General features: G+C 39.7%; 1 protein-coding gene across 1 annotated transcript; it reads left to right on the forward strand.

Moving 5' to 3' along the window:
* The first annotated feature begins 2,660 nt into the window (after nucleotides 1-2,660).
* On the forward strand, nucleotides 2,661-15,400 carry LOC307135682 (uncharacterized protein). Its single transcript, XM_079832252.1, has 11 exons — nucleotides 2,661-2,857; nucleotides 4,761-4,876; nucleotides 7,656-7,812; nucleotides 8,010-8,202; nucleotides 8,385-8,486; nucleotides 9,014-9,115; nucleotides 9,637-9,738; nucleotides 10,266-10,412; nucleotides 11,143-11,487; nucleotides 12,362-12,484; nucleotides 13,776-15,400. Exons 2-9 carry the CDS (start codon nucleotides 4,768-4,770, stop codon nucleotides 11,185-11,187), a joined length of 957 nt encoding a protein of 318 aa, XP_079688378.1. The 5' UTR covers nucleotides 2,661-2,857; nucleotides 4,761-4,767; the 3' UTR covers nucleotides 11,188-11,487; nucleotides 12,362-12,484; nucleotides 13,776-15,400.
* The last annotated feature ends 2,873 nt before the right edge of the window (nucleotides 15,401-18,273 follow it).

Here is an 18,273-nt window from a genome sequence, read left to right on the forward strand (position 1 = left end):
CTGGCCAGGTGCCCCGTGTGCATGGTTCCCCTCCGGCGACACGTACTTCCTTATATACTCACGCGGTGAGGCGGAGTTACGTATGCAAATTCCGCATGCCCCATGGCATTGGCACGCCATTGGGCGTTTTCTAAGTGCTCGAAGATGATAGGCTTCTAAGCGAAACCCCCATTCGTTAGTCACTAACGTTACGTTGTAGTGACTGAATAAAGGGAACGAGGGTTACATCCGTAACGAGACGTTTTAACATACACAGGTATTGTATTGTTTCACACTGTTTTATCTTGAGAACTAAGCCCACAGACATCTACTAAAAAAAGACAGATTTTTCTCCACACAATGGACTTCAATCGCAACCAGAATCCAAATAAATGCAGTTTCAAAGGGCTTTAAAATGCTTCAAATGGCTCTCCTCGATCCCAGCTGAAGAATAAGGCCTTATCTAGCGAATCCATCGGTCATAAAAAAAAAAAAGTATTTACTTTTTAACCACAATTTTTTGTGCTGGACTGCGACGCGCCGGGCATGACGTCATCACGTTGGAAAGGTCACGAGTGACATTAAATATTCATTAAACATCCAGGATACCCACACGAAAGGACCATTTTAAACAATAATCTGACACAAAGACATAAATATGTCATTCAACATACAATAAAATGTGAACGATCCTCCTTCTCCACGCTAGTAAACAATGGGGCGGTACGAACACTTGACCTTTCCAATGTGATTAGGGCTGCAACTAACGATTATTTTAATAATTGATTAATCTGTCGTTAATTTTTGCGATGAATCGGATAAAATTTTTTTAATAAAAAAAACCCATTATTTTCCAACCCTTTATTCAAAAACAGAACTGACAGTGCAAATTCACAGTGCAAAAAAAGTCAGAAAACGCACAAACAGGATGCTCCTTGAACATCCCTGAGCTGTTAAAGTAATAATAATTATAATTTTTTTTTAAATGGACTAACACAAAAAACATGCACATGTAAGCTAATATTAAAGTTCACAGTCAAGAGCAGTGAGTGATTTCCTCTGTGTTTTGTTGTTTTATTAACATTAAATGGATAGTTCTCCCAAAATGTTTAATTGTCATCATTTACTCTCTCTAGTTGTTTTAAACCCGAATAAGTTTCTTTCTTCTGTTGAAAATAAGTTATTTTGAAGAATATGGGTAATCAAACAGTTGATGTACCTCAGTGACTTCCATAGTATTTCCAACTTTTCCTATGGCAGTCAATGGGGACCAACAACTGTCTGGTTAGCCACATTCTTCAAAATATCTTCTTTTGTGTTCAGCACAAGAAAGGCAGCATGTTTACTATTAGGGCTACTGTTCTTTAAGACCTGCACGCGAGGCGTGTAATATACACGCATTTCTCTCAATTTTCTCTGAAAACGTTCCTCTGCTTTAACATTTGATGTGTCGCGTTGTACAGTTGGTCTATGTTGAGACGGAGCCGCCCGAACTGCAACTGATAGAGTGCACGATACTACGATATTTCTACAAAACCAAATCGCGCGACACAACAAATCGATAATGAGATTCGTTGCCAACTCTTTTAATAATCGAATTTTATCGATTCGTTGTTTCAGCCCTAAACGTGATGACGTCATGCCCGACGCGTCACAGTCCAGCATAAGAGGAACAATTGTGGTTAAAAAGTATATAAATTATTATTATATTTTTTTTTAAATAACCGATCGTTGCGCTAGATGAGACACCATTCCTCAGCTGGGATCGAGGAGAGCCATTTGAAGCACTTTTAAAGCCCTTTGAAACTGCATTGATTTGGACTTCAACATTCTGGTTGCAATTGAAGAAAGAATGACATAAACATCTTGAATGGCCTTGGGGTGAGTAAATTATCAGAAAATATTATTTTTGGGGTGAATCCTTTAAAGGGATAATTCACCCAAGAATGAAAATGACATGAACATGACATAGTGGGCAACTGAAAAATTGCATACATCAGTGTGTGTGTGTGTGTGTGTGTGTGTGTGTGTGTGTACTTGTCTACCTATCTAACAGGGGACCTTGGTGTCATAACACACTCACCAACAGGGGACCTCTGAGCCAAAAGGGGACATTTTTCAGGTCCCCTGTTGGTCATGCTTTAAATCATGTTAAAATCAAGTAAAAACACACAATAAAAACACTCTGGTGATGACCAAGTGGGGACCTACAAGTGTGTGTGTTTAAATAATGTGAAAATTAAGTAAAAACTTTTTTACTTTTGACCAAGTTGGGACCTGTGTGTGTGTGTGTGTGTGTGTGTGTGTGTGTGTGTGTGTGTGTGTGTGTGTGTGTGTGTGTGTGTGTGTGTGTGTGTGTGTGTGTGTGTGTGTGTGTGTGTGTGTGTGTGTGTGTGTGTGTGTACTAGCATTTACGTCGGTGTGGGTTCCCATCGGTGGGAGCACACCCACCTAAGGAGGTCCAAAATCGGAGTGGGGCCCAAAATGGTGGGCCCCACTCCGATTTCAATTAAAATGAGCTCAGCAGCCTCCCCTGATGCTACCATTGCTTTTTTTTCCATCTCTAAAAAGTGGCCCATAAGGTAGCAAAAAGTGGGTAAGTGTGTGAAGGTGTGTATTGTCGAGCCTCTTTGTACCGGAAGTCAGGATATACACTTCCCGCGAAATCGAATACACACCGCGGGAATCTGAAACCTTTGGCCAATGAAATCACTGCACTGTACAATCTGCCGCGAATGTAAGGAAAACTGCGGAAAAAATTGCGCAAGAAGACGTAGAAGAAGAAGACGACATCAAGGATAGAAGATTGAAGACAGAAGAAGACGGAGTGGTTGGAAATCTGAATAATTTTACAAATATCGACCTCTGCATGCAACAGGTAAGCTAGGCATGGTTTTAATGTTAAGTTTATTTTGGTGTTACAGTATATCGTGATTTTGCCTCTTTTGGCTGGCTATTTTCTACCTCATTTGGCTGCAATGTAGCTAACGTTAGCGACATAATATTAGCTTTGGCTTAACCTAATAACGTCCCCACGGACATGCCAGCGGGGCAGAGGCGGGGTGCAGTGAAGCCGTGTCGGTAAAGGTGGAATCGGTTGTGAATTGTGAGCAAGACAGGGCAGGACTCGCTGATGGAGGTAAGCCAGAAGCTAACGCAGGACTGAAGCTACGGGGCCGTGTTGGAGTCACTCATCCTACCGCAGCTGGTTCGTTAGAGCAGGACAGTTGAGAGAAAATAATAGAAATATAGAATAAAAAGATCGCCTTCAAGTTTTTCCAAATTTACTTTGCAATTACAGCAATATAACTTTAGCTGTAGCAATTCAGTTGTGGACGTTTTGGTCACACATTTTTTCAATAAAATTCGCAAAATGCAAAGTATTTAGTGAAAAATATAAATAAGAAAATAATATATATATATGGGTAGTTGACGTGACGTGGCTTTTTCACCGTCACAGAAGTTAAAAAATCATTTATTTCACATTTTCATAATTTAGAATACTGTAAATGGTTAAACATTTTCTTGTTTTACATGAATTTGTTGTTTTAATACACAAGTTTTTTTGTTGTTGTTGTTTTATTTACAACTTTGAGCCAAATCTCAAAATCGTACTATGGTGTGACGGTAGACAAAATTATTTCATAAATATTAACTTTTATAAATAAAGAAAATAATGTTTAAAAATCTTTGTGAACACTCCTGGCATAATTGTGCAAGTGTCTATTTCACTAAGTGGTCATCACTTTTCCTATACATACATTTCTAAAAGTGTATTGACATTAACAATAAAACATAAAAAAAGTTTTATTGACATTCGTAGGGTAAAGTTTATCAAGTTCATTATTCATGGTGGAAATTATTCTAATTAGTACTTTCATGTAAAATAAAAATCACTTTAAGAAAATAATATTTTAATAATGTGAACAATTCTGTCTCAAGTATTTTTTTATGTTATTTAATATAATTTCTTAGTTATTTTTAAATGTCACACCATAGGACACATTTACAGTACTGTTGAGTGAAAACGTGAAAAAAATATGTGAAGTCATTGACAAAATGAGTGACCACTACTATTTTCTGAAACTGCAGTTTTCATGCTCCATAAATATATGTATTTTTTCTTAAAAAGTTATGTTTTCCCAAAAAAGTACTTTTTCTTGGCTATTTGTCAACTACCATATATATAAACACATAACACATTTTTAACAAATAAAAACACATTCTTAAATTTCAGAGCATCACTGTGACTGATCAACTGATCAACAAATGTAGCAAGATTTGAAACCTTTGCTTGTTTAGACTCAATACTTCTAAGGGAAGTTTTCACCAAGCTTTTTGTCTGGGTGGTACCGGCCTACCCTGGACCCCCCCATAACCATCCATGCGCGTATGTATGAGGAAGGATGTGATGCTGTCAATGGTCAAGCTGCTGTACCAGAAGTTAAGTTTGACAACCCTAGTTTAAATTGATTACTGAGTGTCTGTGCAGCACAACATGGTTATCATCTAACAAGTTAACTTCTCGGCTTCAACAGGCTCGGTCAGCTTTCAGTGTGCACATTTCAGAATTTGCATATTTCATTAGCCCGTGTTTGATGTTAAACAATGTGCATCCTGCAATAGCGAAGCTCAGTACACAGCTGTTGCAGCGTCTATGTGTTTGTATGAATGTCTATTTATTTATTTTACATAATAGATTTTTTTGTGACTTGCTATTTTTCAAAAACCTTTTTGTGAGATTTGCCTTGACTAAGTACGAATTACAATTGTTTTCACAGAGCCATTATGTCCACAAGGAGGAGGAGGCAAAAGCCTATAGACGATGCAAAGACATACATTCTGTCTTGCACTGACAAGGATGGGTTTATGCCGAGATTCATTGACCGTTACAAAGGTAAGTTGCAGAAGATTCCTTGACAACTTGTGCATTTCAAAAGCAAAAAAGTATTATTGTTGACGTAATGGCAGGGTACAGTTTTTGTGTTTTCAGGTTATATATTCCTATTTTATTAAAAAAATTTTGCCTTTGTCAAAGACAGACAGTGATCGAAGTGAGTGTGATACTTTACAGCCCAGGCAAGATTATCAGAGTGCTTTGTCAGAATATTCTACTGAAGTGTCCAGAGAAATAGAGCCCATTGCTGTGGTAGACTAGCTGCAGTTTAGAGTTTAAGGCAAATTTTCATCTTGATTGATCCCAAATAAGTGACATGGAAAGGAAAGGGCGAAGTTAATAGGGATAACACATCTGCATTATAAAACATTAAAAGTAGATGTCATCATTCACATGTATGAATTTCAGTTCTTTTCTTGTTGTTTCCCTTGGCCTGTTGGGTCTTATTTTTCATTTACTGAGCTCCTAAGGTTTTTAAAAAGCATTCGTTTTGATTTTTAAAATGATGCAGGAACCATGAAGTAGCACTTTCTTCTTCTCTGTTTCTGCTTCAGCATGCAGTTTTTTCCTCACAGTCTCTGGGTGTCAAACCCCAATTATTACAAATTTGTAATTAATAAAGTTATTGCACTTGAGAATCCGAATTTCAATGCACCTTTCGTTCACTGCAACTTAAAGTCCCACTCCTATCATCTTTTGAGCTATTTTAAAGCGTTCTTAGTGGTCTTTAAATTATGATTATGCAGTTTTTAGCCCAAATCAAAAAACACGTGCTCTTTTCCAGGACTTTGCTTCTGCAGAGCGGCAGTAGCTCATTAGCAATTCGCCTCTGCGTTGTGGGCGGAGCCAGCGCTGCAGTAAATTATGAAAGCTAATACCAATATCTCTCTTCTTAGCACTGCAACCCACTACAGCACACAGGTGTTGATCCGCCATCGTCTTCTCTACTCCTCAGAACCTGAGCGGAGTGTGGCCCCCCCAGAGTTATTACATCACAACTCCAGTCTGTTTTAGGCTGCCTTTTAGTGACTGCCATTGGTTCACAGCCATTTGAATGCAGAAATACTCAATGCAATTTTCTGCTTAATTTTCTAAAGATATGTCCTCTAGCTTTAGAAAAATGCCACAAGAACATGTTAACAACACGAAAAACATGATTTTCATCGGAGTGGGTCTTTAAAGCTCATTTGCACAATACTTTATTTAACTAGTCTCTCTATTTGTTTTATATACCTTTGTTATATTGCGTTTCTGTGTCCTATATTTATTTTGGAAATCAGGAATACTTTCTGTTTTTTATATTGCTATTTAATATTTAGTTTCATGCCTTGCTGCGGCTACAATGTAATTTTCCAGTTTTGGATCAGTATAGTACATCTGTCTGTCTGCTTATGTCAAAAGTCTGAGTTGCATGATGTTCTTACGCTTCACTGGTGTTACCTGCACTAAATGGTACACGGCACTCTCAGTTTAAAGGAGTCATAACCTAGTATTACCTTGGATACCCACGCTCTATTATAGTCTTTCAGGCCCTTCCAAAAAAGAAAAGTGGAAAAAAAATAAACACAGAGCTCCTCTGACCCGTATTTCTAAAGGCATTATTGTCTCGCGAGATCTGATGCGATATTTTGGCTGTTGTCATTTTAATAATGCAAATGAGGGGCGCGTTGATTGGTGGCAGGAAGGAGGGGGGTTGACACCGCAGGTAACTTCAGCATATCATTCCAAAATGACATCATGGCTCAAGTTGTGAATGAACCCGACCTGGCCGCGACCTATGGAATTCAACCGTATATGTACGAGCCAGACTCTGAACGTGAGCTGGAAAGGGAAGATGTAGAGTCGATGGAAGGACGTCTACATCAAGATGTCTCTGAATGGTAAAGACAATCATTTTGACTGAGACATACATTATACCTTTTATTTAATGTAGATACACTTTTTTTATCAGCTTGAGATCAACGTTTGCTATCATGTGGTGTTTTTGCCTTGTTTCACGTTGTGGTTTTTTAGACATTCAAATTTGTGAACGATTCCGCCGTAAAATGATTAGCACAGACATCTAACGTTAAGCCAGTGGGAAGGGTTGTAGGAACCGCGTCATTAAAAATGAATTTAATCCACTGGTCCCTGACAGCTTGGTCCTTTCTTGGGAGAGAAAACACATTTAAGTTACATGTTGATTCTGGCAGACAACAGAGCAACTCACGTGTGCACTACGTTTCTGCATCTTTCGCGACTGAATATGAGGGGGAGAGGGGCAGGGCGGGCTTCCTGCAGCATAGGTCTGTGGTGTCCATATATCTTATATCCTGCCCCGTCTTGACGTCAAGTCGGGGCAGAAATTAAAATCTCGTATTTTAGTGCGAGTGCACGTGGGCTGGTTTACGAACCCAGGGGTAAACAAACGCTTCACTTTTAAATATCGGCTTCCCGGCCAGTGTATAATCGTTAGGCAATCATAACATACATTGATTCTCGTGGAAAAGTGAAAATTACAGGTCATGACTCCTTTAAGGGAACCGAACAGAGCATAGACAGGACCTCAGTGATGCATTGATGTGGATGGGTCTGCATCAAAAACATTTTTTGGCCACATGAAGTCTGATCAAAAAAGCACTTTACCTGTAGAGTGTGTATCACAACTGGGAGAGTGCTGAGCATTGTCTGCAGGTAATACACTGACTAGACGCAAGAACCTCAACCTCACTTTGAAAATACTGTAGTATCTCTTTTTGAGTGCCAGAATGAAATGTTTAATTATTATATATTATTGTAGGAAGAGGAGTGTTTGCCACACACCCCATTGAACCCGGGGACTTCGTGTTGGAGTACAGGGGTAAACTCCTCACACAGGAGGAATGCAAGTCAAGAAAATACTCAGAGATTGAAAGCACATTTCTCTTTGACTTTCAGTGGCAGAATCATCACTTATGGTAAACATTGAAAGATGGATGTTTTGTATTGATTTAGAGAAATTACGAGTTAACCCTGAAACAAGGGTTTAATACTTAATGAATTAAGTAAGCACAAATACTCTTAAATTCTTTTGAAAATAACTCTTTCAATAAAACTTTTAAAAAGATTTTAGAAACTTTTAGAAAACTATTACCATTTTTCTGATACTTTTCAGCCTGGATGCATCTGAAGAAGATGGATCTCTCGGAAGATTGGTCAATGACCAGCACAAAAATCCAAATTGCGTTATGAAAAAAATCATAGTTGACAACAAACCACATTTGTGCCTTTTTTCTCTGAAGAAAATAGAAATTGGAGATGAAATTGATTACAACTATGGTGATTCAAAATGGCCTTGGCGCAGTAAGGTGAGTTGGTTAGATTAAGTATAGAGATTTCTTTTTTTTTTCTTTTTTGTTGCAAAAGCAAATTTTGTATTTCTCCAATATTAACCATGTTTCCAATATTACTCTTGACTGTCTATGGAAATGCATTTAATCTTTGATCTGTGATGTGTGTTAAAATGAGTTCTTCTTTATCTGCAATCCAGTTGAAAAAAACCCAAGCTCCAGCCGCAGCAGTAGAGAATGAGACCAGCCCTGTTCCCCAGATGCTAAATGATGGACCAAACCCAGATCAGACCTGCACACAGGTAAAGGTACATTCAAACACATTCACCTATACTGACATGCATGTGGTGGCGTTCTATTACTAAAGCAATGCTTATGTGGCTTTATATTGGCTGTGAAAGGCCAGGTAATGTCACACACACCGGCATGTTTCCAGTCACGTTCTTATGGGGTCCTTCCATCTTCCAAATACATTTTGTTTCTCTAGTCTCTCCTTTACACACTCATATGTCTGTAGTCTGACCCATGTGGGGCCCTTGCGTCCAGTTCTTACTGTAATTGTTTTTAATGACCTATGGCAACACTTGACATGACCTCAACTGTGATTTTAACATTCGTAATTGTATACTGTATCTGAGCTGTTAGATGTTTTAAAGCATCTTTTTGATTTGATCCACTGCAAACTCTTGGAATAGACGTGAGCTGCTTTTTAGTCCATGCCCTCAGTTGAAGTTCAGTGCTGTTTGACCATTAGATGACCTTATTAGCCTGTGAATGTCTCTGTCTCTTCATACAGTTCTGAGTGTCTTCTTGTCTGTCTATATTTCAGGTGAAAAGCCTTCAGACTCCTGCTGCAGCAGTAGAGAATGAGACCAGCCCTGTTCCCCAGATGCTAAATGATGGACCAAACCCAGATCAGACCTGCACACAGGTAAAGGTACATTCAAACACATTCATCTATGCTGACATGCATGTGGTGGCGTTCTATTACTAAAGCAATGCTTATGTGGCTTTATATTGGCTGTGAAAGGCCAGGTAATGTCACACACACCGGCATGTTTCCAGTCACGTTCTTATGGGGTCCTTCCATCTTCCAAATACATTTTGTTTCTCTAGTCTCTCCTTTACACACTCATATGTCTGTAGTCTGACCCATGTGGGGCCCTTGCGTCCAGTTCTTACTGTAATTGTTTTTAATGCACTATTGCAACACCTGACATGACCTCAACTGTGATTTTAACATTCGTAATTGTATACTGTATCTGACCTGTTAGATGTTTTAAAGCATCTTTTTGATTTGATCCACTGCAAACTCTTGGAATAGACGTGAGCTGCTTTTTAGTCCATGCCCTCAGTTGAAGTTCAGTGCTGTTTGACCATTAGATGACCTTATTAGCCTGTGAATGTCTCTTCATACAGTTCTGAGTGTCTTCTTGTCTGTCTATATTTCAGGTGAAAAGCCTTCAGACTCCTGCTGCAGCAGTAGAGAATGAGACCAGCCCTGTTCCCCAGATGCTAAATGATGGACCAAACCCAGATCAGACCTGCACACAGGTAAAGGTACATTCAAACACATTCATCTATGCTGACATGCATGTGGTGGCGTTCTATTACTAAAGCAATGCTTATGTGGCTTTATATTGGCTGTTAAAGGCCAGGTAATGTCACACACACCGGCATGTTTCCAGTCACGTTCTTATGGGGTCCTTCCATCTTCCAAATACATTTTGTTTCTCTAGTCTCTCCTTTACACACTCATATGTCTGTAGTCTGACCCATGTGGGGCCCTTCCGTCCAGTTCTTACTGTAATTGTTTTTAATGACCTATGGCAACACTTGACATGACCTCAACTGTGATTTTAATATTCGTAATTGTATACTGTATCTGAGCTGTTAGATGTTTTAAAGCATCTTTTTGATTTGATCCACTGCAAACTCTTGGAATAGACGTGAGCTGCTTTTTAGTCCATGCCCTCAGTTGAAGTTCAGTGCTGTTTGACCATTAGATGACCTTATTAGCCTGTGAATGTCTCTGTCTCTTCATACAGTTCTGAGTGTCTTCTTGTCTGTCTATATTTCAGGTGAAAAGCCTTCAGACTCCTGCTGCAGCAGTAGAGAATGAGACCAGCCCTGTTCCTCAGATGCTAAATGATGGACCAAACCCAGATCAGACCTGCACACAGGTAAAGGTACATTCAAACACATTCATCTATGCTGACATGCATGTGGTGGCGTTCTATTACTAAAGCAATGCTTATGTGGCTTTATATTGGCTGTGAAAGGCCAGGTAATGTCACACACACCGGCATGTTTCCAGTCACGTTCTTATGGGGTCCTTCCATCTTCCAAATACATTTTGTTTCTCTAGTCTCTCCTTTACACACTCATATGTCTGTAGTCTGACCCATGTGGGGCCCTTCCGTCCAGTTCTTACTGTAATTGTTTTTAATGCACAATTGCAACACCTGACATGACCTCAACTGTGATTTTAACATTCGTAATTGTAAACTGTATCTGAGCTGTTAGATGTTTTAAAGCATCTTTTTGATTTGAATTTTGATTTTAAATATTTTGATTTGATGGACTGAAAACCCTGTAATGGTCAATTGGACCATGGACCAATGCTCATGGGGCTTTAAAGTAGTCAGGTGACCTTATTGGGTTGTAAAGGCCAGGTAATGTAACACACACTGGCATCTTTCCAGTCCCATTCTTGTGGGGCAACTTTTAATGCAATATGGTAACATCTGGGGAGAAAAAAGAAGAAAATCTGCATACTGGGTTAAAGCTCACAGTTACCTTTTTTATTGACTAAAAAAACAAACATTTCGATCCAAATGGTCTTCCTCAGGCAACTATATGATAATATTGTAATACTATAGTATAGCTGTACTCTGATTTTAACATTTATAATTGTACACTGTCTAAAAGGGCTGATGTTCACATTTCTAGATTTAGAGTTTTAGTCAGACCATGCCATGTTTCTTTGGCCAAACTTTCTAATTCCATACTTAATGAATTTTTGTTTATTTTTAGGTATTTACTGTCCAAGGATTTTCACTGGTTGATTATCCAGATAGTGATGAAACTGATGAGGATGGTATGGAAAACGAACCTCCCACCCCACACCTGGATGTTATTATAGGGCAGAATGATATTGGCCCAGATGTTTCAGATCGTTTGTACGATTCAGATGAAACTGTTGTGAAAGAAACTTGTGATGAGGCTTCTCCAAGCAACCATTCCAACAATCAATCGGATGATGAACTTGTTCCACCACTGAGACGCACAAAAAGCATTCTGGTAAGCCCCAAAACACATTTTAACAATATAATTAACTTGTTTATGTGATAAATTTTGTGCCACTAGTAAGCGAATTTGAATTATTTTATATTTTGAATGGGAATCATTCACTTTGAACCTGAATCGATTGTTTTGAACAATTGCTTTTAAAATCTGAATCTAAATGGACTCATTTGAAATTGAATCTATTGGATTGGCATAAACACCTGCAGGAGTGATGTCCAGTGATCAGCGCTCAGGTGTGTGCTTAAAAAGAAAAAAGATACAACGTGCCCAGTGGTGTAGGCTACTGGTCAGCCAGCATACCGGGACAAACCCCGGTAGGCCGACGCTATCACTCCCGGACGCCGCGGCCGGTCTCTGTTGCCAAAATCCGGTCGAGTCCTCCTCCTCGCCTGGTGCATTAATTATCAATTAAATAGAGATCACCAACAATCAATCAGTAGTCATTTATTAGAGAAGCTCAACTCATCTTTTCTGACTGATTGCTGATTTTTAATTGATAGGGAGACAATTGTGAGCTGAGGAAGACACTTTGGAAAATTATTGACTAATCTCTCCCTCTCTCTTGAGTAGTTCCATGTCTACAGGAATGACACTATATCATTATGATGAATCATTTGCTGTGAAGTCATTAAATTTAACAATCAAATGCATGAACTGAAACTCTTACTCTTTTTTAAATAATTTTGTCAACGTTTACTCCACCTGGAAGGCAGTTTGGACATGGGCCTCAGCAGGTGGATGGAGGGGTAATATTGGTCAATAATTTTCATAGGTGTCTAGCTCACCTGACAACCTCTGAATGGTCTCCCTATCAATTAAAAATACAGCAATCATACAGCAAAATATCTCCATGTCTCCCTTTTTGCAGATGGATAGAGTACAAGATTTTACCCACAGTCTCTATGATTCAAGTAGTGACAGCGCAGAGGAGACTCCTTTTTTTAAGCCTGAAAGATATTCACAGAAGCTGAGAAGAAGGTCTTGCTGTCCCGTAAGTCTTTTTTTTTTGTGTGTGTGTGTGTGGGGGGGGGTGTTCTTTTGTGTTTTCATGATTGTGGAAATGTCTGTTGCTCTTGCTAGTGAGTCTGATGGGGATTCTTCTAATTTGTAAATTTACTTGTACTGAAAATGGTCCATACAGATTTTTCTTCATTTAGTATCCTGAGCCTGTTCAATCAGTATACTCAAAAATAGTTATTAACAGATGTGTGTTTGTTTTTAAAGATTCAGATGAATCTCATGGAATCGGATGACTCAAACTTAGGTAGCGAAGAGGAGTATATTCCAAATCCCATGGATGAAAGCACAGAAAGTGATAGCAGTATGGAATTAACCCTGGAAAAGGAAAAAAAGAACAAAGGTGCATCATCCAGTCAGAGCAAGTTTAAGCCCAGAGAGAGAAGAAGTAGATCCTCCCGAGAGAGTGGAAGCGAGTCCTCCAGACAGAGCAAGTCTAAGCCCAGGGAGAGTGGAAGCGAGTCCTCCAGACAGAGCAAGTCTAAGCCCAGGGAGAGTGGAAGCGAGTCCTCCAGACAGAGCAAGTCTAAGCCCAGGGAGAGTGGAAGCGAGTCCTCCAGACAGAGCAAGTCTAAGCCCAGGGAGAGTGGAAGCGAGTCCTCCAGACAGAGCAAGTCTAAGCCCAGGGAGAGTGGAAGCGAGTCCTCCAGACAGAGCAAGTCTAAGCCCAGGGAGAGTGGAAGCGAGTCCTCCAGACAGAGCAAGTCTAAGCCCAGGGAGAGTGGAAGCGAGTCCTCCAGACAGAGCAAGTCTAAGCCAAGGGAGAGTGGAAACGAGTCCTCCAGACAGAGCAAGTCTAAGCCCAGGGAGAGTGGAAGCGAGTCCTCCAGACAGAGCAAGTCTAAGCCAAGGGAGAGTGGAAGCGAGTCCTCCAGACAGAGCAAGACTAAGCCCAGGGAGAGTGGAAGCGAGTCCTCCAGACAGAGCAAGTCTAAGCCAAGGGAGAGTGGAAGCGAGTCCTCCAGACAGAGCAAGACTAAGCCCAGGGAGAGTGGAAGCGAGTCCTCCAGGGAGAGTGGAAGTGAATCCTCTAGTCATAGCCAATTTTACTTTAGCCAGAGAAGACTTTTGGAAAGATGTCATGATCCCACACAAAGATTTCCAAATAGCAGAGTTGATGGGAATGAAAAGGAAATTGCAACATATTCTGAAAACAATGTTTCAGTGCCCCTGGAAGAAGAGCAGTATATCATTGTCAGTCCAACTTTAAAGAAAGATGATGGATCCAGAAGCTATAACAAGAAACATTTCTGCTTTTATTGCAGGAAGTTTGTCCAGAAAATGTCAAGACACTTGTGGCGTAAACACCAAGATGAATTGGATGTTGCGAAAGCATTCAGTTTTCCAAAAAACTCAAAGGAAAGAAAACTACAATTGGACTACATACGAAATAAGGGAAACTTCGAGCACAACAGTCATGTTTTGGAAACACAAAAAGGAAAACTAATCCCATGTAAACAACCGGGAAAAAAATCAGAGGGACATAAATTTGCACATTGCATTCACTGCTATGGGTTGTTCTCAAGAAGAGCGATGTGGAGGCATTTCAAGGTCTGCAGCTTCAAACCCGAAAGTACTAAACCAGGTAAAAAAAGAGTTCAGGCATTGTGTGCTTTCGCTGAACCTTCTCCATCGGAATATACAGACGCGTATTGGAAGTTCTTGAGTGTAATGATTCAGGACAAGATTGCAGTTGCAATTAAAGGAGACAACTGCATCCTCAATTATGGGTTCAGGTTGTTCAAAAAGAATGAGAAGATAGTCAGTCAACACCAGTATATACGCCAAAAACTGAGAGAACTTGGCAGGCTTTTATTGGAAGCTAAAAAAATCACATATGTGAAGACCATTCAAGAACTCATCAAACCTGAACGGTACTCCCAGGTTGTCAGAGCTGCAAAGAACCTATCTGGATTCAGTGAGGAAACTGGCATATACCAATGTCCCTCACTTGCACGCAAGGTAGGACACAGCCTGCATTCATTGGCTATGTTTATCAAGTCCGAAGGGCTGAAAAAGAAAGATAAAGAAACCATTAAAGACGCTGAGGAGTTCGCACAGTTGTATTTAGAGAGTTGGAGGTTTGATATTGCAGGCCAGGCATTAACCCAGCTTAACCGGGCCAAATGGAATGCACCGCAACTTTTACCTCTTACACAAGATATCCAAAGGCTACATTGCTATCTAGAAGAAAAACAGCAGCAACATCTCAAAGATTTAAAAGAACATCGTTCATCCACAAATTGGAAGGAACTTGCAAAAGTAACGCTCACTCAAGTTATGCTTTTTAATCGGCGGAGAGCAGGTGAAGTGTCCCGAATGCGCCTGTCTGCATACTTATCGAAGGACACATCAGAGGAACAGGGAGATGTAAATTTGGCCCTCACAGCGCTTGAGCAGAAGCTCTGCAGGCATTTTGTGCGAATAGCAATTGTTGGAAAAAGAGGAAGGAAGGTTCCTGTTCTTCTAACCCCATTAATGAGAGAATCACTTGATGCTCTTACTGAGAGCAGAGAAGAATGTGGGGTGCTGAAGGACAATGAATATCTGTTTGCATTGCCACAATCTGCCCATTACCTGAGGGCTTGTGACTGCATGAGGCAATTTGTCAGTGAATGTGCTGACATAAAAAATCCTCAAGCGCTAACATCAATTAAACTGAGGAAACATATTGCTACCCTGTCTACTGTTCTAAACCTCAAAACCACCGAGCTCGACCAGTTGGCAGACTTCCTTGGTCATAATATCGCTGTTCACAGGAAACACTACAGGCTCCCAGAAAGCACCCTCCAATTAGCCAAAGTAAGTAAAGTCCTCCTGGCAATGGAACAAGGATGCCTAGGAGATTACAAAGGAAAGAGCCTCGATGAAATACAAGTCGATGTGAATGGTAATTAACTTTATATTCTTGAAGGCACAATATATGACATATATGACACTCCTCCGCACTTCCGCATTCAGACTATTTACTATGTAACTATTTACAATGTAAAACATAAGGCAGTAATGGTGACGGGATGAGAGATAACACTACTGTTGTATACTCTTGCAGATTGCCCATAGTTTTAGCTTTCCAAACTCAATTTTTTATCAATTATCATTTTAGAGACCATTGACATGGAGGGACCTTTAGCAGAGGACATTGAAGGTATGTGTATACGATGTTCCTAAATTGATTCTAAATGATCCGTTTTAGATATTTTGTGTATTGTATTGAGTTATTTCCCTCTCCAGATGTCAGTATGCTAGGAGATGATGGGTCAGACGATGAGGTCAGCATGTCATCCACGCAAGAATGTACCTCCACATCACAAAGTCAAAACCAGGGAGTGTCTGCAACCGGTGAGCTTGAACACAATTCTTACCTTTCGTGCATTTCACACAGCACGTGGCAAAAATTAACATCAACAACTCCACCTCCCTCCTTTGTCCCACCCACCTCTTTCTCCTGCAACTCTGTCAGGAGACCTGTCTGATGCAGAGGCTGCACAATTAGTCAAACACAACCCCAGTTTTAAAACTGAACACTGCGTCAGTACTGCCTGAAATTACAAGTAGCATTAACTTTGAGGTTAGCGTGAACCCACCTGTTGCTTATAGGTTGCTCTAATCTCTCGGCACAGACTTCATACAGGGAGAGCACAGCTACTCCAACACGTCCCTGTCACTACAGAACATCTGGAATGTGCTCGATAAGGTGATGCAGGACAATTCCCTGAGCACATTATCCAAGTCTGCTTCATGGCAGCAAACAGACTCCACGGTTGTCCGCATTGGTGAGCAGTGACCGCACTTGCACTGCAAAGGTCTGCGCCGTGAGTTTGGAGCAACCTATAAACAGTAGGTGAGGGCAAACTAACCTAAACATTAATGCTACTTGTAATGTCAGTAACAACAGTCGCTTTCTGTCTGATGAAATCAGTTCATCTTATATTGTCCAACATACAATCTTTTCGGCGCACAGCTACTTCAGCACTAGTGGACTGCGTGGGACGGTCTGTCGTCCGTACACTATATGAGGAAATATACTTCTTGAGGGCCACTATCCTTTAGGTCTTAGATGTTTCCCTGCTGCAACACACCTGATTAATTGTGCAGAGCTTGGCAACAAGCTGTTTGATCTATTTAATTTGAATCAGGTGTGTTGAAGCAGGGAAACATCTCAGACCTGCAGAATAGTGGCCCTTGAGGACTGGAGTTGCCCATCCCTGGGCTTACATGACAACTAGTGTTAATTTCGTCAGACGAGACGAGACTAAATATGTTCGTTAACAACCTTTTTTTCCATGACGAAGACGAGACGATGACGAGACTGCACCAATGTCCAAAAACACTGACTAAGACTAAATTAACATGCATTATTGTTGACGAAAAAGGACGAGACTAAAATGTTTTGCATAAAATAAAAACTAAGATAAAATCTCTCTTCATTTTCGTCTACAATTGTCTCTACTTTTTCATCATGAGATGAATATTCAGCTGTTCAAAATATTCCAAAAGAGTTCCCGCTGTTGCTCGAGTAGGCTACAGGTCTCTCAGACTCCTCCTGTCATCTCGCGGCGGCGCGCATGGTCACGTGGTTCCCGGAGCGCTCAACACTTCTAGCGCTGTGTCAGTGTATGTGAATGGCTTAAGCCGCGCAAGTTACACAACAGCTTCACTATACAGGTGTTTGCAGCAATTTTTGGTAAACCGTACAGCATAGTGTGCGTCAGCCACATTTACAGTATAATTTTATTAGGGAGAGTGGTAGAGATGCAACATTGTTAACATTAATATTAATGTTTTTCTTGTATTTAACCCTCAGGTATTCCTTACTAATTAAGTCACACTTATACTCATTGGTGGTCAAATGTGATCATACACCTTAACTATTTTAAAAATAAATAGCCTATATTTTAATTCAATAATATTTATTGAATATTTTGAGGAGATCTTTTGGTACTAAATACTATTTGTTCAATACTTATGGTCCATTAATGACCACTTAAAATATTTTTCTTCTAATATTTTTATTATTTATATTACAATTAGTGTGTTAATTAAGGTTAAAATAGAGAATTCCACTGCAAAGAGGTAAATTAGAGCCATTTTGTGGCTGGAAAAATAAAAAAATTCACTTGTAATGCCATTACCCACTGGGTGCCTGTATGGCTCTTTAATAATACACATGTAGTCTAGTTGCTCAAAAAAGTATTGCAGATCATAACTGCTTACTTATTTGTGAAATTTTGAAATGTTAATAATAGTGAATAGTAAAGAATGCAAGCAAATATAATATAACCCCAAAAAAGTGTAAACAACTTATTGTTCCTTATATGTACAGTAGGCTATATACATATGAATTCATACTGAATCAAGATCGAAATCGATATTTTTGCCCATCGTCTCATGAGCTAATGCTGATTTTAGGCATCTATGCTGTAAATCAACCAGTTAGCTATGGTGTTGTTGCACATTATGCAGGTTATATATATTTTATGTAACTTATTTTGCCACAAAATATATTGAGTTTTCCTTTGATTAAAGCTAGACTAAAATGACTAGGCTTTTGGTCGACTAAAACTTGACTAAGATACCTTGAGTTGTCTTTTGACTAAAACTAGACTAAAATGACAAGACTTTTAGTCGACTAAAACTTGACTAACAAAAAAAGATATGTGAATGACTAAATATGACTAAAACTAACAAGGACATTTGGCACAAGACTAAGACTAAGACTAAATTAAAAATAGGTGACAAAATTAACACTAATGACAACTA

The sequence above is a fragment of the Gobio gobio genome (genome assembly GCF_949357685.1).
Source record: "Gobio gobio genome assembly, chromosome: 1".
Classification (NCBI taxonomy): Eukaryota; Metazoa; Chordata; class Actinopteri; order Cypriniformes; family Gobionidae; genus Gobio; species Gobio gobio.

Bases quoted from the DNA above. Each gene is read 5' to 3' on its own strand.
- LOC307135682 (XM_079832252.1), top strand. From the start codon at position 4,768: ATGTCCACAAGGAGGAGGAGGCAAAAGCCTATAGACGATGCAAAGACA. The intron at 4,877-7,655 runs GTAAGTTGCAGA...ATATTATTGTAG, and splicing joins ATTCATTGACCGTTACAAAG to GAAGAGGAGTGTTTGCCACA. The intron at 9,739-10,265 runs GTAAAGGTACAT...TCTATATTTCAG, and splicing joins CAGATCAGACCTGCACACAG to GTGAAAAGCCTTCAGACTCC.